Source organism: Cervus canadensis, chromosome 4, assembly GCF_019320065.1.
Source record: "Cervus canadensis isolate Bull #8, Minnesota chromosome 4, ASM1932006v1, whole genome shotgun sequence".
In the NCBI taxonomy this organism is placed as follows: domain Eukaryota; kingdom Metazoa; phylum Chordata; class Mammalia; order Artiodactyla; family Cervidae; genus Cervus; species Cervus canadensis.
The window spans coordinates 92,448,671-92,469,145 of NC_057389.1; the positions used below are offsets into that span (position 1 = coordinate 92,448,671).

At 51.3% G+C, this 20,475-nt stretch overlaps 1 protein-coding gene across 2 annotated transcripts in view; it reads left to right on the forward strand.

The window, feature by feature from the left end:
* The window catches only part of COL5A3 (collagen type V alpha 3 chain), a 44,513-nt gene that overhangs the window by 22,115 nt on the left and 1,923 nt on the right, over nt 1-20,475 (forward strand). For both annotated transcript variants that reach the window (XM_043466721.1, XM_043466722.1), the window contains exons 32-65: nt 3,169-3,222; nt 4,156-4,200; nt 4,381-4,434; nt 4,559-4,603; nt 5,011-5,064; nt 5,156-5,209; nt 5,457-5,510; nt 5,645-5,752; nt 5,929-6,018; nt 6,373-6,426; nt 7,488-7,595; nt 7,690-7,797; nt 7,881-7,934; nt 8,589-8,642; nt 9,265-9,372; nt 9,449-9,502; nt 9,859-9,912; nt 10,019-10,072; nt 10,201-10,254; nt 11,059-11,166; nt 11,831-11,884; nt 12,059-12,112; nt 12,384-12,437; nt 12,638-12,691; nt 13,102-13,209; nt 13,384-13,437; nt 14,110-14,163; nt 14,360-14,467; nt 14,734-14,787; nt 14,872-14,907; nt 15,333-15,386; nt 15,928-16,135; nt 16,220-16,332; nt 18,724-18,792. In XM_043466721.1, the coding sequence (XP_043322656.1) occupies nt 3,169-3,222; nt 4,156-4,200; nt 4,381-4,434; nt 4,559-4,603; nt 5,011-5,064; nt 5,156-5,209; nt 5,457-5,510; nt 5,645-5,752; nt 5,929-6,018; nt 6,373-6,426; nt 7,488-7,595; nt 7,690-7,797; nt 7,881-7,934; nt 8,589-8,642; nt 9,265-9,372; nt 9,449-9,502; nt 9,859-9,912; nt 10,019-10,072; nt 10,201-10,254; nt 11,059-11,166; nt 11,831-11,884; nt 12,059-12,112; nt 12,384-12,437; nt 12,638-12,691; nt 13,102-13,209; nt 13,384-13,437; nt 14,110-14,163; nt 14,360-14,467; nt 14,734-14,787; nt 14,872-14,907; nt 15,333-15,386; nt 15,928-16,135; nt 16,220-16,332; nt 18,724-18,792 (2,442 nt within the window). The remainder of the gene's footprint in view (nt 1-3,168; nt 3,223-4,155; nt 4,201-4,380; nt 4,435-4,558; nt 4,604-5,010; nt 5,065-5,155; nt 5,210-5,456; nt 5,511-5,644; nt 5,753-5,928; nt 6,019-6,372; nt 6,427-7,487; nt 7,596-7,689; nt 7,798-7,880; nt 7,935-8,588; nt 8,643-9,264; nt 9,373-9,448; nt 9,503-9,858; nt 9,913-10,018; nt 10,073-10,200; nt 10,255-11,058; nt 11,167-11,830; nt 11,885-12,058; nt 12,113-12,383; nt 12,438-12,637; nt 12,692-13,101; nt 13,210-13,383; nt 13,438-14,109; nt 14,164-14,359; nt 14,468-14,733; nt 14,788-14,871; nt 14,908-15,332; nt 15,387-15,927; nt 16,136-16,219; nt 16,333-18,723; nt 18,793-20,475) is intronic.

The window sequence follows — 20,475 nt, forward strand, 5'->3', positions numbered from 1 at the left end:
TATTTATGTAAAAATGTACATTTGGCTGCCAATGTTTTGATGGATGAGGCTATTGGTAAGACATGTCTTTCTGCCTAAGCCACACCCGTATTACATCACTGACAATTTGTAGTTTTTGTTTACATAAAGCAGAGCAGAAAAATCAAAGACATTTAGAAGAAATCCGAGCACAGAATCCTCGAGTTCCATACTTTTGGCGTCCTGTTCTGGCACAGTTATCTTGCGTTTGTGTGTGCTTCAGTTGTGTCTGACTTGTTTCAATCCCATGGACTGTGGCCCGCTAGTCTCTGTCCATGGGATTCTCCAGGCAAGAATGCTGGAGTGGGTTGCCATGCCCTTATCTAGGGGATCTCCCAGACCCAGGGATGGAACCCGCCTCTCTTTTTTTTTTTTTTTTTTTTTTTTTTTTTTTTTTTTTTTTTCCAGTGGGTTTTGTCATACATTGATATGAATCAGCCATGGATTTACATGTATTCCCAATCCCGATCCCCCCTCCCACCTCCCTCTCCACCCGATTCCTCTGGGTCTTCCCAGTGCACCAGGCCGGAGCACTTGTCTCATGCATCCCACCTGGGCTGGTGATCTGTTTCACCATAGATAGTATACATGCTGTTCTTTTGAAATATCCCACCCTCACATTCTCCCACAAAGTTCGGAACCCGCCTCTCTTATGTCGACTGCATTGGTGGAAGAGTTCTCTACTACTAGCGCCACCTGGGAAGCCCTATAGTTATCTTGCTCATGCCTAATTTGACAGTGATTTTTTTTTAATTGCTTTCCTTTATATTAAGTCTTTTCCATCTCTCTCTCTCTCTTTTTTTTTTTTTTTGGTTGAGCTCTGCAGTTTGCAGGATCTTAGTTCCCAGACCAGGAATTGAACCCAGGCCCTGGGCAGTGAAAGCTTTTTGTCTTAACCACTGAATTGCCAGGGAATTCTTGTCTTTTCCATGTAACTTTGATTTTAGAGATATCTTTCTTTTCCCTTTCTGCATTTCATCAGTTTTCATAAGCTTTCATTAAATCACATGAGTCCACTGGCAAGGGTAACTGCTATAAACAGGTTTGGGAATTAACTCAAGGCACCAAAACTCGGAGCAGAACTCAGCCTGTTGGAGCAGAAATTCCTGGGAGTTCAAAGAAATTCAAAGGCTCATAGCCAAGACAGAGCAGTGTGCCTTGGGCATCAAGTAATGAACACATTACAGGAGGCCAGATGTATCAGTTAAGTTGAAGTCAGTTTTGGGTTGCTAGAATAAAAATGTCTTAGGCTGGATGTTTTAAACATAGAAATTTGTTTTGGAGGCCAAAAATCTGAGATCAGAGCGCCAGCATGGTTGGATTCTGTGAAGGCTTTCTTCCTGGTTTGTAGATGAACATTTTCTGTCTTTGTCCTCACATAGCGGAGGAAACAGCCCTGATGCTGGGAAAGATTGAAGGCAAAAGGAGAAGGGGTCGGCAGAGGATGAGATTGTTGGATGGCATCACTGACTCAATGGACATGAATCTGAGCAAATTCTGGGAGATAGTGAAGGACAGGGAAGCCTGGCATGCTACAGTCCACAGGGTCACAAAAAGTTGAACGTGACTTAGCGACTGAACAACAACAAAGGAGAGAGGGAGGAGACAGAGAGAGAGACAGACTGAGAGAGATACAGTCCCCTTTCTTTAAAAAGAAAAGGACTTTTTCTTAAAAAAGTTTCCTTTCTTTTTATTTTGTATTGGGGTATAGCCAATTAACAATGTTGTGATAGTTTCAGGTAAACCATGAAGGTAAACCATATGTATGACTCATATGACTCAGTCATACATATGCGTGTATCCATTCTCCCCCAAACTCCCCTCCCATCCAGGCTGTCACATAACATTGAGCAGAGTTCCCTGTGCTGTACAGTCGGTCCTTGTTGGTTATTCATTTTAAATATAGCAGAGTGTACACGTCCATCCCAAAGTCCCTAACTATCCCTTCCCCCGTCCTTCCCCTGGGGCAACCATAAGTTGGTTCTCTAACTCTGTGCGTCTCTTTCTGTTTTGCAAGTAAGTTTATTTGTATCATTTATTTTCAGATTCCATATATAAGGGATGTCAGACTTACTTAACTCAGCATGTCTAGTTTCTTCTTCTTATAAGGACACTAATCCTATTTATGAGGCCCCCACCCTCATGACCTATTTACTTCCCAAAGGCCCCACCTCCAAATATTATCACACTAGGGATTGAATATTCAACCTATGAATTTTTAGAGGACACAAACATTCAGCCCATAGCAGTTAGTAATCGCATGAATAACAATGACAATTAACATGTATTGAACTCATACTATGTGCCAAGTACTTTGTAACAAAACCAAAACTAAACAAGACACTTTCTACACATATCCCATCTGTGCTAACCAGAACCTTGTGAAGGAGGTATTGTTCATATCCCCAGGCTACAAACAAGGAGACTGGTGCTCAGAGAGGTTAAGCCATTTGTCTAGGGCCACACAGCTAGTCCAGTGATGGATCTAGGATTCAAAACACAATGGGGGGGGGGAATGAGATGGGATATTGGAGCCTATGATGTCTCCCCCCCACCCCCAGGTCAAGGGAGGATGCCTCCAAGATGGGCAGGAAAACAACTACTGGAGTCAGTTAATAAGTATTGAATAAGTGCCCACCATATGCCAGGCAGTGGGGATTAGGACCAGAGCATTATGTCCTAGTCATTGAATAAGTAAGTAGATGAGCAAGGTCATTTCAAGACAAATATTATAGGGGAAACAAAATAGAAAAATGTGTTAGTGTGTGATTTGAGGATGAGGTGGCCAGGATGGTGGTGGGAGGCTTCTTGAAGGAGGTGACATCTGAATGAGATCTAGATGAGGAGGGGATCTGAGAGAAGAGAACTTTAGGTAGAGGCAGACAGTGCAAAGGCCCTGAGGCAGGAATGTACTGGTATGTGAGTAGCATTAAAGAGGCCAGTGTGGCTGAAAGGAGTGAGAAAGAGGAGAGAGGAGGAGAGGATGCCTGAGGGCTGTCTTGGAGGAGGCTGGGACTGGAGGGACCAAAGAAGCCTCTGGAGTCAGTGACTTGGAGATGCCTGAAAAGATGGCATGGCCAATTGGAGGGCTAACATTGCCCACCACCCATTCCTCATCCCCATTTCTTCTCTCTCATTCTCTTGATTCAGGGGTCTATTGGCTTTCCGGGACCCCTGGGACCATTGGGAGAAAAAGGGAAGCGGGTGAGTCATGATCTAGGGGTCAAGGGGGAGGGGAAGGGCTTGCAGGAGAGGAGGAGTGTGTGTGGCTGTGTGTGACAGCAGGTGGGGCCCTAGGCAGTTGTGTCTATGTCTGGGAGCATGTGTGTGCACACACATTGCCACATGCAATGCAGGCACATGTAGGTGATCCCACCTGCACTGCAGCATGCATGCCCGTGTGTCCATGCGTGTGTGTGCATCCTACGTGCCCTTCAGTGCAAATCAGGTGGGGCCTGGATGCTGCAGCCTAGGGGCTTGTGACTGGGTGAACAAGGGCACCAGCTGCACGTATTTTGTGTGACTGTGGGCATAAGTGCGTGAGAGGGCATGTCGATGTGTATGAAAGAATAGGGAAACACACATAGATGTATGTGTTTCTGTGCATCTGAGGGATTGTGTATACATGCATGCGTTGTTTGGCTATGTGTGCACTGTAGCTATGTAAATGGATATTGTGTATATGCACCCATCATGTATACTACTGTGTTTATCAAGACCATGTCCTCACATGAGCCCATGTACATATGTGTTTATTACACTGGGTAGACACATGGACAAGGAACATATTACATAAAAAGCTCCATGTGTCATCTCGAAGCTGTGGTCACCCCTTGCATGCCATGGTGGTACCCAATCCTGTATGCATACCATGCAGCTGTGATAAATAAACAGGTGTCTGTGTGAGTGAACATGCTTCTAGGTGTGGACTCTGTAGGTGCAATCATAATATAACTGGGTGTCTGTCATCTTTTCATCATTAGGTGTGTAAGTTGTGTTTATGTATTTGAGTGAGTGAAAGGCTTGTGAAAGATGTCTGTCTTTCCAGGTCTCTGATTGGGTGTATTTGTGTGTTTCTATCCTGTCTTTGCACCATCACCACCTCCTTCTTCCCCCTCACCCCAATTTATATTCCAGGGGAAGGCCGGGCAGCCAGGCCTGGAAGGAGAGCGGGGACCACCAGTAAGAAAATGGGGACAGGGCCAGAAGGATGGGCGATGAGGGGAGAGGTGGGTGGGAAGAGAGTCTCGGCATGTCAGTGGTCCTTGGGTGGTCACAGAGAGAATGGCCCCTAAGGACTCCGCCTCATTTCCTGGGCTCCCCCACCCTCTCCCTTCTAATCTTTGCTTCTCTTCTCTTCAGGGTGCCCGTGGAGATAGAGGACAACCAGGGGCCACGGGACAGCCGGGCCCTAAGGTATGGGGAGGATGGGTGGTCAGGCAACCCCACACAGGCCTTCTGGTTCAGGCTCCCCAAGTCCCTTCCAATACATCCCTGTTGAGTTTGTTTGGCAGCCTGAGTCTAATTCATTCTATCCTAGGGTGATGTGGGCCAGGATGGAGCCCCTGGGTTCCCTGGAGAAAAGGTGAGTGAGTGAGTGAGTGTGTGTGTGTGTGTGTGTGTGTGTGAGATTCTGGGTGGGAGACAAGCCCAGAAGGTAGGGAGACATTATAATGAAGAAGCAGAAAGAGCCTCTGATATCCGAGAGCTGTGAGTTCAAGTCTTAACTTTGCTGCTCACCTGCTCTGTGACCTTGGCTGAGTCACCTAACCTCCCTGTGCCTCAGTTTCTCTCTCTACCAAATGAGAATAACCACAGTCCCCCTCCCAAAGGACTGCAGCGGCAAATGAAATGACTTCCTGCAGGTAGAATGTTTGACCCCATGCCTGGCCTGCAGGAAGCACCCAAAATGCTTGTTGTCATTAGGTGGGACTCAGACGGAGGGGGAGGAAAGCAGAAAGGATGCTCTAATGATTTCTGCTTCCGTTTCAGGGCCTCCCAGGTCTGCAAGGTCCTCCTGGGTTCTCTGGACCAAAGGGTCCCCCTGTAAGTGAGCAGATCCTGCTGGAGGGAGGGGGAGCCAGGCAGTGGGGAAACTCCTTATTGCTCTTCAACTCTCTCACGCTTTGTCCATCAGGGTCCCCAGGGGAAAGAAGGGGTACCTGGACACCCTGGACAGAGAGGAGAGTTGGTGAGCAACCCTTTGACCTCTGACCCTGGACCCCTGACCCTATTGGGCTCTTCATTTCTTCCACTCCATATTTTTTTTTCATTTATATTTTATTAAAAAAAAATTTTTTTGGCCACATCTTGTGGCATGTGGGATCTTAGTTCGCTTACCAGGGATGGAACCTGCACCCCTTGCAGTGGATGCTCAGTCTTAACCACCGGAGCACCAGGGAAGTCCCATGACACCTTCTTTCAATGCTTCTCCTCAGGGTTTCCAAGGTCAGACAGGCCCACCTGGACCAGCTGGTGTCGTGGGTCCTCAGGTCAGAGTGGATCCCACAGGTCTCCCCAGTTTTGCACCAGTTCGGGGATATTTGGGGGGAGGGGAGGTGGTGATCCCAGACAGAACCACTACCCGAGGCCGCCTCCATTCAAGATGAGCCTTCTTCTTCTCCAGGGAAAGACAGGAGAAGCAGGGCCTCTGGGTGAGAGGGGACCCCCAGGGCCCCCTGGACCTCCTGGTGAACAAGGTCTTCCGGGCCTGGAAGGCAGAGAGGGGGCCAAGGTGAGACCACCACCCCATGGGACATCTCGGTTGAGTGATCCCAAAGATCCTGGAATGGCCTCACTGTCATCTCCAGGCTCAGCATCAACCCTGGGGGAGAGGGGACCCAGACTCACAGATTGAGGGGAGACGCCCCCTCCTCCACAGTCTGACTCCCCTCCCCTGGACTCCTGCAGGGGGATGTGGGACCACTGGGACCCCTTGGGAAGGAAGGGCCACCTGGACCCAGAGGTTTCCCTGGTCCCCATGGAGCCCCTGGGGACCTGGTAAGTATGGTTTGCATGTGCCCGGCAGGGCTGTGAAGTGGAGAAAGAAAGAGGGTCTCAGGAGGGACATGGCCATAGCATCCTGACCATGGAGAAGGAGGGATGGATCCCTGAACCTCAGTGCCGGGAAGGGGGTGGGAACTCTGAGCCCCCCAGAGTAAACACAGGACCTGGGGGCACTTTGGGGGGGTCTCTCTCTTTCTGGGGAAGCAAGTCATGGGGGCTTGTGGATCTTAGTTTCCTGACCAGGGATTGAGCCCAGACTCTCAGCAATGAGAGCACAGAGTCCTAACCACTGGACTACCAGTGAATTACCTTTGGGGGTCTCTTGACTATGAATCATCTCCTCCTTAGGGACCGACTGGTTTAAAGGGTGACAAGGGCCCCCCGGGTCCTGTCGGTGCCAACGTAAGTATAAACCCATCTGCTATGGGGGGTGGGTAGGGTGGACGGGTCTCAAGATATCTGGGAAGCTGGGTGTGGTCATGATCATGTCCAGCTATTTTGGGAACCAAACAGGCTTGAGTCATATTCCTGTCTGCCACTCACTGGCCGGGCAGTCTATCATTTCACCAGCTTCAGTTGGTTTGTCTGTAAAATAGTCCCATCTCTAGGTTGTAAACCTCAATTTGATCTGTCCAACACATACTTACTTGCATGCCAGACCTTACCATTTAAATGTGGGCTCTAGTTCCCTGACCAGGAATCAAACCTGTGCCCTCTGCATTGGAAGGGCAAAGTCTTAACCACTGGACCTCAGGGAAGTTGGACACGAGCCCCTTTAAAAACCTCCTTTCTCCTCGAGCTTACTACTATCTAGTCAAGAAGATAATGGATCAGTGGCGGTGAATGCCACAAAGTCAAATAACACAGACCAGTGGGGAGCAGGGGAGAGCCCTTAAGTAGTCTGGCCAGGGGACTTTCCTGGAGGTGCAGTGGTTAAGGCTCCATGCTTCCAGTGCAGGGGGCACTGGTTCAATTCCTTGTGGGGGAACTAAGATCCCACATGCCACCCTAAGGTACCAAAAAATAAAATAAATAAAAAAGCTGACTAGGGAAAGTCTCCTGAGAAGATGACATTTGAGCTGAGACCCGAGGAAAGAGCCATGTGGTTGGCTAGGAGAAGAGTGTGTGCCAGGCAGAGGGAACAGCATGTGCAAAGTCTTGAGGCTGGAGGAAGCAGTAAGGGAGGCCGTGTGGCTGGAGGGAAGTCAGTGGGAGGAGGTGAGGGCAGGGAGGAGATGGGGGCAGGTCGCGCAGGGCCTTGTGGGGAGCTTTTTTCCTCCAAGTGAGGTGGGAGCCGAGGAGGTCACGTGCTCTGACTTGGATGTTCACAGCGCCCTCTGGCTGCTGTGTGGGGAACAGCCTGGACTGGTGGTAACCACCTAACTCAGGCTGCTTGCAAACCCTCCAATAAATGAGATCTCCTGTTATTGCTATCATTCCTGACCCTCCACCCCTGTTTTCAGGGATCCCCTGGGGAGCGTGGTCCTGTAGGCCCAGCAGGGGGCATTGGGCTTCCTGGTCAAAGTGGAGGCCAAGGCCCTGTGGGCCCCACAGGCGAGAAGGGTTCCCCGGTAAGTTCCTGCCCCCTCCATTCATGCCCAAGGACCAGTCCTCCACATACCAGGACCGCATTTCTGCCCTGACTCTTTCCATTCCCCCTAACAGGGTGAACGTGGCGCCCCTGGCCCCACTGGTAAAGATGGGATCCCCGGGCCCCTGGGGCTTCCTGGACCCCCTGGAGCTGCGGGGCCTTCTGGCGAGGAAGGGGACAAGGTGACACAGAGGCAGAGGGAGGGGTTGGGGGAGGACAGGGGAAGAGGGAGGCTGGGTCATCCCTCATCCTGTTTCCTCTGCAGGGAGAAGTGGGTGCCCCCGGTCACAAAGGCAGCAAAGGAGACAAGGGAGATGCGGTGAGTGGGGGACCCCAGAGAAGGAGCTGGTCTTTGGGGAGGGCTAAAAGGGGTATTGAGAGAGTGGGCAGGGGGGTGGGTCATGGGGTTTCCTGCCTTCTTGAGCCCCATCTTGACACTCGCAAGTAACAGAAGTCACTTAAGCTACCCAGAATAAAGGGGCCAACTGCGTTCCCAACTGCCCTCCAGGAATTCAGTCTCAGCGCCCATTACCCAGAAGCCAGCTCAGTCCTGGGAAATTGATGGGACTTTGGGGCCAACGTTCTGATGGGCCAAGCTTGTGAGAGATGCTGTGTCTGGTCCCATGAGTTGGTGGCTAGGAAGACAGGGTTGTGGGGAGGGAAATGCTGTTTTCTCATGGGGTGGGCAGTGGACAGGGGTGCAGTGATTGATGTCACTAGTTTTTCCCCTTCATCTTTTTTTTCCAGTTAAAAAAATTTTTTTTTAAATTTATTTGGCTGCACTGGGTCTTAGTTGCTGCTTATGGGATCTTTGATCTTTGTTGTGGCCTGTGGGATCCAGTTCCCTGACCAGGGATTGAATCATGACCCCCTTGGGAATGCAGAGTCTTAGTCACTGGACCACCAGGAAAATTCCCCACCTGCGACCTTAATCTTAATCCTGAGGGTTTCTTGACTCTGTTCCCTCCTCCAGGGCCCACCTGGACCAACAGGGATACGGGGTCCGGTGGGACACCCAGGCTCCCCGGTGAGTACTCCCAGCTTTGTGGCCCTCCTCTGGATCCCTCATGGGAAGGGACAGTGTTCTCCACTGTGAACAGGCCCCAGTTCAACCCCAACCCCTACCCCTTCGTGCTAATGCTTAATTCAAACTCACCCCAGAATCTGACTCAGTCCTGACCTCAACCCCCAAACTCCATCACAGCCCTAATTTTAATGCAACTTGTGACCTTAACCTCAATCCCAACTCAGACCTTATCTTCGCATCCAGCATTAGCCGAACCTGACCCAGTCCTACCCTTGACCCCAGTCCAGACCCACCCTCCAATACTGACCCCAAACCTGAGCTCCAATTCTGAATTTACCTCAGACCTGAGCTCAAGCCCAACCCTACCTCTCAACCCCATTTGGACCTTAATTGACCTCAGCTTGACCCTGACTCTCCACCAAGGCTCATCTCAAAACTTTGACTCAGTCCTAGGTTTCATTCCTAAACCCTGACCCTTAACCTGCACCCCTAGCTTCAGACCCGACCCTGACCCTCCCCAAACTTCATCTCAACCTTGAACTTCCATCCTGACTTTGACCTTGAGCCTAACTCCAACCCTTGACACAGACCCTAACTGTATCCTGCCCTGTCCTCCTTCCAGGGAGCAGACGGGACTCAGGGACGCCGGGGACCCCCAGGCCTCTTTGGGCAGAAAGGAGATGATGGAGTGAGAGGCTTCCCTGGCGTGATTGGTCCTCCTGGCCTACAGGTGGGTGTCTGAGTTTGAGGGTATGGCCTCTGGTCCTCCCCACTTTGTGCCCCAATTTTGCTTCTTTGCTCCACAGGGAATGCCAGGCCCTGCTGGAGAAAAGGGAGAAGTTGGAGATGTAGGGTCCATGGTATGAACTATGGGGGAAATGGGAGGAGTGGTAGGGTAGGGTTGGCCATCAGATCGATTTGCGGGGTCACGGGGCACATTGTTTGAAGGATCACATGGGTCACCAGTATCAAGGGTGGTGTTTGTGGTTTGTTGTTGTTCAGTCACTCAGTTGTGTTGGACTCTTTGTGACCCCTACGGACTGCAGAACGCCAGGCCTCCCTGTCCTTCACTGTCTCCCTGAGTTTGCTCAAACTCATGTCCATTGAGTCAGTGATGCCATCCAACCATCTCATCTTCTGTCGCTCCCTTCTCCTCTTGCTTGGAGCTTTTTGAGGGGCCATGAGGTCACTGGATGCTATTCTGACTGTCCCATAGGGTCCCCACGGAGCTCCAGGCCCTCGGGGTCCCCAGGGCCCCAGCGGATCAGAGGTGAGGACTTGGGGGGCGGGCCTCAGGAAGCCTTAGGACATCATGTTCCCAAGAAGGGGCTGTTGGAATCCCTCCATCCCACCTGTACCCCTCGTTGTCTCTCCAGGGTCCTCCAGGGTTGCCTGGGGGAGTTGGTCAGCCCGGCGCTGTGGGTGAGAAGGTAAGAGAGAACCAGGGGCTGCCCAGGGTCAGGGAGGCTCAACCAGTCCTGCCTGGTTGTGGGGGGGCGGTGGCAGTTCTGGCTGCCAGGAGGGGGACCCCTCCTTATTTCCACTTTGCCTCCCACAGGGTGAGCCAGGAGAGCCTGGAGACCCAGGACCCCCAGGGACTCCAGGCACCCCAGTGAGTGATTTTGTTCTGGGCCCCTGCACCCATCTCAGGGAATCCCTGACCCTTGGGCATCTTGGGCCCCTGTGACCTCTGGGCAGCCCTAGGTCATTCATGGACCCAGACCTATGGGCATCCCCAGTTATCTTGATGACAGAGACCTGAAAGGTGTCAGGGTTGCTACATCAAGTTCTCTAGGTTGTATACTGGGCAAGGGTGCAGGGCTGAGGGGGCAGGTGGGGCTCAGACCTAAAGCGCAAGCCCTGGCTTGAAGATGAGCTGCCCAGAGGGGATCTCTCTTTTTTCCTTTTAAAAATACTGATTCATTTATTTGTTTGGCTGTGTCCAGTGTTAGTTGGGACACAGGAGCTTTGTTGGGCCATGTGCGATCTTTCCTTGGGGTGCACAGACTCTCTAGTTGTGTCGTGAGAGTTCAGTAGTTGTAGCATGTGGGATTAGTTGCTCCACAGCGTGTGGGATCTTAGTTCTCCGACCAGGGATTGAACTTGTGTTCCCTGTATTGCAAGGCGGATTCTTAACTACTGGACCACTAGGGAGGTCCTGGGATCCCTTTTCTGATTCACCCCAGAGTGGCACATGGGTTAGCCCAAACTTGTCCATGACCTCTGGTCAACTGGATCACCCTGACCCTTGACTCCTATAAATCCTAGATTCCTCTGACCCTTGGGCAGTCTAGGCTACTTTGACCCCTAACCCCAGGAAAGTCCCAGGCCATGCAGATTCCTTAGTTCAGGTATGCTAACCTTGACCCCTGGAGAGCCCAGGCTACTCTGACCTCTGACCTCTGTTTCTGCAAAGGGCCCCAGAGGAGAAGTTGGTGAAAAGGGGGATGCAGGCCCATCTGGGGCTGCTGGACCCCCAGGCAAGAAAGGCCCCCCTGGAGAGGATGGAGCAAAGGGGAACATGGTGAGTCCTGGGGCACATGGAGGCCGAGACCCAGGGAAGGGCATATGTATCAATTCGAACCTGCTCCCCAACTTCCAGCCAGGGATCCCGTGTGCTGATTCCACAAGCAATCCAGAACAGGACTGAGTGAATGAATGATTGAGTGAAAGGATGAATCAGTGTAAACATACAGTGGTAATGGGTCATGGCAGCAGGAGAAACTTGCTTCCACATGGAGTCATTCCAACAGTGCTGAAAAGGTCAAAGTTGAAACTGATGCGGGATCAGGGTTGGCTGATTGGGATTTGCCATCAGGGCAAAGGTTGAACCCCTCCTGCCATGGCGATGGGACTCAGGGTGGGCAGGGAGGGTGGTGAGGGGCTTCAGAGTCTGAGGGACCTTGATTTGAATTTCAGCACCCCACCCCTTCCCGGGTCCCCTCTCTGATTTTTATCTGTGAATCCCAAGCTGGGAGGATGCAGTGTAATGATTCATGGAACATTTTTAGCTCCCATTAAACACCAGAATGTTCCTTCTAGCAGGGCTGAGGTTTTGTGTTTTCTTTACTAATGTATCCCCAGCAACCAGAACTGTGTCTGAGGACAGCTGAATGAATGAATAAATGGATGAATGGATGAATGCTCCATCATTCAGAGATACGATTTTTCATCTTTCTGTGTTCCAGGGCCCCACAGGGCTCCCAGGAGACCTAGGCCCCCCTGGAGACCCTGGAGTTTCGGTGAGCGTGACCCCCCTTCCTCAAAAGCCCAGCATATTCCCTATTCTGTCCCCAATCTCATCACAGACCTGGGCAATGTCGATTAAACAAAAAACCTCCACTTTCCTCCAAGCATCACCCCAACATTCTCCTGTGCCCTCATGACCCCACCCAACTTCATTCCCCCTACCACAGGGTCAAGATGGTCCCCCAGGGGAGAAGGGAGACCCTGGAGATGTGGGGGGACCGGTGAGTAGGGGAACAGAGGAGGTGGTGCCTAAAGAAGGGTGTTGGGGCAGGTGATTGGGTGAATTGAAGGCCAGGAGAATGGGTTAATGAGGTCCCCAGGGCTCCCAGAGATGCATCTACTTCGTACCATGAATGTGAGCAGCTTGAAGGAGGAGGCAGGGGGAGGGAGGGATGGCTGGTGCTGGGGTGATGTTTGGGGAAGGCTGCCTTCCCATCAAAGGCATCCTGAAACTGTCATCCTTGACTCCCGTGCTGGTTACAATCTCCATAGGGTCCACCTGGCGCTTCTGGGGAGCCCGGTGCCCCTGGGCCTCCTGGTAAAAGGGTGAGTGATGATACTCCACCCCCCGGCTCTAACTTGGTTCCACTCACTCTCATAGGCCCCCCTTACCTCCACAAGCCCCCCCTCATACCTGGAGGCCCCCACTCATCCCTACAAGCCCTCCACTCACCATCACAACCCCCTGCTCAGCTCACAGCCCCCTACTCAGCTCACAGCCCCCTACTCACACTTTCTCCCCTCAGGGTCCTTCTGGTCGCATGGGTCGAGAAGGCAGAGAAGGAGAGAAAGGTGCCAAGGTGAGTTCCCCCTGGCCAAGAGAGGGTCCTTTTATTTTTGGCTGCGTTGGGTCTTCATTGCTGTGTGTGGGCTTTCTCTAAGTTGCAGCAAGTGGGGGCTACCCTCTAGCTGTGATGCTCAGGCTTAGCTGCCCTGCAGCATGTGGGATCTTCCCAGAGCAGTGATCAAACCCGTGTCCCCTGCATTGACAGGTGGATTCTTAACCACTGGACCACCAGGGAACTCCCAGGGAGCGGTCCTTGTCCTGACCCGTTGGTCAATAGTTGGGCCAGCAGAATGGGGAGGGACCTGTGACCACCACAGTTGCCCCAATTTCCCCCCACTCCCTGATGGTTCTTGGCTGGAAGGTCAGGAGGCAGGCTGCCCCTGATTCTCTCTGCCTCCTCCCTTCCACCTTGCCCCTTTTCAGGGGGAACCAGGTCCTGATGGGCCCCCAGGGAGTACAGGCCCAGTGGGGGCTCGAGGGCCCCCTGGACGTGTTGGACCTGAGGGTCTTCGTGGGATCCCCGGACCTGTGGTGAGTGGACTGGGAACAGGGATGGAGTTGGGGGTGGTATCAGGCCCTCCCTCTGTGCTCGCTTCTTGTAATTTATCATCACAGTTGGGAGGAGCTGACCCTGGTCGGGGTGGGAGGGGGGCGCCACACGGAGTTCTGGCAGAGTGTAGCCCCTCATGTTCTATTTTGCCCTAGGGTGAACCAGGCCTCCTGGGACCTCCTGGACTGTTAGGCCCTCCTGGTCCCCTGGTAAGAGACTTCTTCATCCCTGAGGTCCCAGCACTGAGAATCACACTGGGCATCCATCCAGTGACCATCTAGTGATCTTGGGTACTGATAGTGCAGACTGACCCCTCACTGACTATCCTTCTGATGGTCCACCCTGACCAACTATACTAACCATCTCTTCAGATCACTCATCTTGGTGGTCTACACTGACCAAACTGACCATCTATCTTAATAGTCTACACTGACTACCCACACCGATGTTGACTACAGATCATTCATCTTGGCCATCCTCCAAAAAACCCCTCCATTCATCTCTCATCATCTCTCTTCTCTCCTGACCATCCCCATGACCACTTCCCTGGTAATTCCATTTGAAATCTAGATAATTTCCCGTTTGACCATCCCCCAGTCACTCACATGAGGCTTTCTGTTTGAGACTCACCAACTGACCCTAGGGCTTCCCAGGTAACTGAAACAGTGAAGAATCTGCCTGCAATGCAGGAGACCTGGGTTCAGTCCCTGGGTTGGGAAGATTCCCTGGAGGAGGGCATAGCAATCCACTCCAGTATTCTTGCCTAGAGAACCCCGTGGATAGAGGAGCCTGGTGGGCTACAGTCCATAGGGTTGCAAAGAGTCAGACACCACTGAGTGACTAACACTTTTTCTTTCAACTGATCCTAACTCTCCTTCCAGGGGCCCTCTGGCCTCCCAGGGCTAAAGGGAGATGCTGGCCCCAAGGGGGAAAAGGTAAGGATGCCTCTTTTTATTCTTCTTCTCCCCCAGCTACCTCCTTCTCCTCCACCTTTACTTCCCTCTGTAGCCAGAGGGCTAGGAGATTGGGGTCTCCTCTGCTACCAAACTCACTACCCCAAGGCTGGAAGGGAACAGTCTTTCAACTCCCCATCCCCATTCTTCCCCCACATGTGTCTTTCATATCCTCCAGGGCCACATTGGATTAATGGGTCTCGTTGGCCCCCCTGGGGAGGCTGGTGAGAAAGGGGATCAGGGGTTGCCAGGAGTGCAAGGCTCCCCTGGCCTCCAGGGAGAACCGGTGAGTGTGTCTCCTGCCCCAAGAGGGAAGATTGTGTTCGAAGGGGTTGGGAAAGCAGAAATGGGGCTTGATTGGGTGTGGGGGATAGGGAAGCCTGGGTCTCAAACAATAGGGATTGTGTCTGGGGAAAAGGGGGGGCTCTATTTGGGGGACTTGAAGGTTGTTTCTGGGGTTGAGGGTCTTCTTTTGAGGGGACTTGTCTGGGGGATGTGTCTGGACCATATGGATGAACCCCATCAATGATGACTCTGATATCCTTTCCCCAGGGTTCCCCTGGTCCCATTGGCTCTCTGGGCCACCCGGGGCCCCAAGGCGTGGTGGTGAGTATGAGGGGTTTGTGGGGGCAGGGGGGTCACCCTGTTGGGCCATCCAGCAGTCCAAGCCCCCCCATCTCTACCCCACAGGGTCCTCCAGGACAGAAAGGCTCAAAGGGGTCCCCGGTAAGTAGTCACTGCTTCCTTGGGCTCTCACCTCCCAACTCCCCAGCCCCCTTCAATGTACCAGAACCCTCAATGCCTTTGGGTGCATTCATTTATTTATTCAGTCAATCAGGCACTCGACTATTTCTTCAACACCTACCATTGTATTTTATCAAATCTCAGATGTCATCCATTGTAAGGTGTGCCATTGTTTTACGAACTGCTACAGGAGAAAATAGTTTTGCCAAGTAAATGATGACTTGTCATAGATGTTAAGATGTTGATTTCAGAGATGTTCAAATGTGGAAAGAAAAATTGCATTTTATGCTTGGGGCTGAAAATTGCACGTCCTTCCTCCAGTGGGGTGTGTGTGTGTGTGTGTGTGTGTGTTGGCAGGCAGGGGTCTCCATAGACAGAGTTCACACCCAAGTGACTTCTCCCTACAGGGATCCCAAGGTCCTCGTGGAGACACCGGCCCCCCCGGTCCTCCTGGTCCCCCGGTAAGTTCCCCGTGGGGCTCTGTCCGACTGTCTCCCCTGGTCCCTCAGTGACTGGCAGTGGGCAGAGCACACACCATGTGTTCGGGGATTGCAGGCGGAAAGGGAGATGGCTCAAAAGCTGAAGGAGGATCTGGGCTGTGTGTAGGGGGTTGGGGGGACCTCCATGGGGGCTCTGGTTGGATTTTGTCTGTCCATCTCTCTGACCTTTCTCGGTCTCTACCTCAAAACGTTGTTTCACTATTTTATCTTTATTTTTGTCTTTGGGTTTCTCTCTGTCTCTCTCTCCTTTGCCTAACTGTGGTTCTGGCTCTTCTTTTTCCTCTCTCCACTTCCCACCTCTGAGCCTTTCTGTCCGTCTCCTTCCCGTGTTTCCCTCTGTCGCTGATTGTCCATGTCCCCGCTCTCTGTCTGTATCCCTCCCTACTCTTTTTCCTCTCCTCACACCCCTGTCTTTCTGCCTCCCACATCTCTCATTTCTGCGTCTCTCTCCCTGTCTCTTCCTCCTGCCGTCCTCCTTTCCTCCATCCCCACCTCTGCCCAGGGTCCCTCTGCGGAGCTGCACGGGCTGCGCCGGCGCCGACGTTCCCTGCCGGGCTTGGGGATCCCGGAGGGCGGCCTGGAGGAGGTGCTGGCCTCGATGGAGTCTCTGAGCTTCGAGATAGAGCAGCTGCGGCGCCCTCCCGGCACGGCTGAGCGCCCCGGCCTCGTGTGCAAAGAGCTGCACCGTAGCCATCCGCATCTGCCCGACGGTGAGGTCCCGCCCCTCCCCCGGAGGGCGGGGGGCCGCGGGATCCAGCCCCCGGCTCATCCTCTCCCCACTGGCTCTGCGGCAGGGGAATACTGGATCGATCCCAATCAAGGCTGCGCGCGGGATGCGCTCAGGGTGTTCTGTAACTTCACGGCAGGAGGAGAAACCTGCCTCTACCCAGACAAGAAGTTTGAGATCGTGAGTACCTGCGTAGGGGGCTGGGAGGGGTTGGTGGAAGGAGGGGCTCGAAAATATCTCACTCACACCTCACCGCTCCCCAACCCCGCCCCACACCAGGAGTTGACTGGGATTTTATTTTTCCTTCAACTGACGTCTGTTGAGCACCTTCTGTATGCCAAAGTCCTTGAAATGCTGGGGTTACAGCAGAGAATCTAAAACAAACCAAACAAACTTAAAAAAAAAAAAACTGCTTTGCTTTGCTTTGTTTTATGGAGCTCATTTTCTATGGGGAAAGACAGATAAGAAAAAATAGTAAAGAAATCAATAATAGCGGTGCAGCTTGCAATAGTGGGATATATGAGCCAGCCCTAAGCACTCAGCCGCATTAACTTACTGAGTGCCAGCCACCGATGGGGTCATTCTATTATTATCCCTAAAGTAGATAACCAACAAGAACCTATTGTACAGCTCAGGGAACTATACTCAACATCTTGTAATAATTTATAAGGGGAGAGAGGGTTTCCCTGGTGGTTCAGTGGCAAAGAATCCACCTGCTAAGCAGGTGATCTGAGTCAGGTCCTTGGGTCAGGAAGATCCCTAGAAAAAAAAATGACAACCCACTCCAGTATTCTTGCCTGGGAAATCCCATGAACAGAGGAGCCTGGTGGGCTGCAGTCCATAGGGCTGCAAAAGAGTTGGACACAACGGAGAGACTAAACAACACCAACATCGGGGCAAAGAATCTGGGGAAAAAAAAAAGATATATGTGTAAAACCGAATCACTTTGTTGTATACCTGCAACTAATACAACATTGGAAATCAGCTCTATTTCAATTAAAAAAAAAAAACAATTCCATTATCATCCCACAGATAGGGAAACTGAGGCACGGAGAAGGACAAGATTACCCATGACCATCTGGCCCTTGTCTCAGCCCTTAACCACCCATCTACACTGCCTCCTAACCTGCTCTCTTATAGGTCCCATGGGTTCACTGCCCTCCACCTGGTCCCCCAGAAATCCTGGGGTTCTCCATCGGGGAGCCTAACAGTCTCTGACACCAAGAACCAGGCTCAGCTGTAGAGAGCAGTGGGTGAGCAGTGAGCCTCTGGACCCTGGGCTGCTTGGGTCGGAATCCAGATCTGATATCTCAGTTTTGCCATCTGTGAAGTGGGGGCTGAAGAAAGCGTGTAACTCACAGGGTAGCTGTGCAGTCGTGGGACCAGTACACATATCAGATGCCACTGATAAAGCACTGACTGTGTGCCGTGCTGTTAATACCTCCTGGGGCTTCCCTGGCGGCTCAGACGGTAAAGAATCTGCCTGCAATACAGGAGACCCAGGTTTGATCCCTGGTTTGGGAAGATCCCTGGAGAAGGGAATGGCTACCCACTCCAGTGTTCTTGCCTGGAGATGTCCATGGACAGAGGAGCCTGGTGGGCTACCGTCCATGGGGTTGCAAAGAGTTGGACACGACTGAGTCACTTGACTCACACTTTTTGTTAATATCTCTGCTGCAGGTAAACACTTAGTGAGCATAGGGCCTGCAAAAGTGCACAGTAATGTTCTTCTTCTTTTTTTAATTAATTTACTTTTGGCGGCTCTGGGTGTTCGTTGCTGTGTGTGGGCTTTCTCTACTTGTGGTGAGCGGGAGCTGCTGTTTGTTGTGGCGCACAGGCTTCTCATTGCTGTGGCTTCTCTTTCTGAGGAGCATGGGCTCTAGGTGGACAGACTCAGTAGTTGTGGCCCACAGGCCCATTAGTTTGGCACACAGGCTTTGTTGCTCTGCGGCATGTGGCATCTTCCCAGACCAGGGATTGAACCCGTATTCCCTGCCTTGGCAGGTGGATTCTTAACCACTAGACCACCAGGGAACTCCCAAGGGGTGTGTTGTTAAAACATCACCATTGGACACCCAAGGCTTCGATCCTCAGGGGGCTTCGAGGAGAGAGTGTAGGGCCGGCTCCTGGGAGTTACCTCACCTGGGGGAGAGGTGGGAGCCGGAGCATTTATTCACCAGCTCTTGTCAATCATCAGTGGAGGCGACCTCAGAAGCCAGAAATCCCCAGCCTCTTGGATCTGTCCTGGGCACCAGCCAAGCCCAGTCCCACAGCCAGAGAATGGCCTAAGAGTTCCTGATATTTATAGTCAGTAGATTTCTTTTTATTCATTTAGTTGCACTGGATCTTAGTTGCAGCATGTGAGATCTAGTTCCCTGACCAGGGATTGAACCCAAGCCTCCTGCATTGGGAGTGTGGAGTCTTAGCCTCTGGACCACTGTGGAAGTCCCCTACAGTCAGTAGCTTTCAGTGTGGGGCGGCAAATGCAAAACTGACATGTTGCCAGCTCCGCCCCCCCCCCCCCCCCCCCAATCCCAGGGCACCTGTTACATCCTTCCCTCTGTCCCCCAGGTGAAACTGGCCTCTTGGTCCAAAGAAAAGCCAGGTGGCTGGTACAGCACATTCCGTCGAGGGAAAAAAGTGAGTTGCCTGCAAAGCCAGGGTGGGGATGGTATAAAAATTGGTGTAAACCAGCATGGGGAATTGGAGGAGGCGAGATGAACAGGATAGCCTCACCTCTGCCTTTGTGCTGATCATAGGCTTGTGGGGGGAGGGAGGCTGGTGTGGCAGCATTAGATGTGTGATGTGGGGGGAAGCACAGCGCATGGTGGTGATCTAAAGGCAGTGCTGGGAGGACCTGAAGGCTTCCTGAGGGAAGTCACAGCTCAGCTGAGGTCTAAGGAATTAACTGGTTTGCAAGTTTGGGAGGACAAGGAAGGGTGTTCTGGAGAGATGGGACAGCATATACAAAGGCCCAGAGTCAAGAGAAAGCTTGGTGAATTAAAAGAAAAAGTGACTTGCTCTGCTCTAGAGAGAGTGAAGGGGAATGTGGTAGGAGAAGAGGTTGGGGAGGTAGGTGAGAGCTAAGACCACCTCCTCAGAAAGACCTATAGGCAGTAGGGAGCCATGGAATGTGTTTAAGTGAGAGGGACTGAGATTCAATTTCTATGATAGGAAAATGCCTCTGGGCTGCTGGTGGTGGTTGTGGGGATGTTGGAGGCTGGGAGACCCAGGAGGAGACTGATGTGTTGGTTTAGAAAGGCAAGGAAGGGAAGAGGCTGCAGCTAGTGGCATGGGGTATGAAGAGGAAGGAATGGCTTAGAACGTTATCTAAGAGGGCAAGTCAATAGGACCTAGTTAATTGATGAGATGGCAAGTCAATAGGACTTATCAATAGTAATTGATGAGATGGAGGGGAGGAAAGGAAAGAGATAGAGATGATGCTCAGGTTCCTGGTTTGAAGAACAGATGTCTAGTGAGATTCTGAGATATATAAATGGGAAGAGGATCAGGTTTAAGCTGTAGTGGGGGATCTTGGGTCCATTTGGGATTTGTTTATGTAACATATATGTGTATGCTAAGCACTGGGAACATAGCAGCAAAGAAAACACAGTCCCTGACTTCATGAAGTTAATATTCTATTGGAAATGGGACCAAGGAAGCAGACAGACAACAACCAAGGAAGCAAAGCTACCATATAATGTCAAGTGGTATATGGGTTTGGGTTCCCCTAAAACAGACCCGAGACTCAATTGTGAGGGGTTTATCTGAGCTGTGAGTCCAGAAAACATAAATCAGGAAATGTGAAACGATACAGGGAAGAGAAGGAAGCCAAAAAAGATGTGTTACCGGGCTAGTTATCTCAACCCAGTGATAACTTAATAATATATTTTATATAGCCCAATATATCCAAAATATTGTCGTATCAATATAAAGATTACTGAAGCATTTTCAACTTTTTCCCTGTGAGTTCTTCAGAGTCTGGTGCATATTTTACATTTATAGCACATCATGATTTTGATACTAAATCTCCCTGGAAATACTTAGATTGCGTAAAACCTGCAGTTGAAAAAGTAGATTTGCATCTTCAAGTTGTTCCAAACCTCAGTTTTCTGATAAATGGATTGAGGCTCAGGTGTTAGTTATAAATTAAATAAAGTTAAACATTTTTTTAATTAAATAATTTAAATAGATGGACCCAGAGGTTATCATACTATGTGTAGTAAGTCAGAAAAGACAAATATTGGATGATATCGCTTACATGTGGAAGCTGAAATATGACACAAATGAACTTATTTACAAAACAGAAATAGACTCACAGAC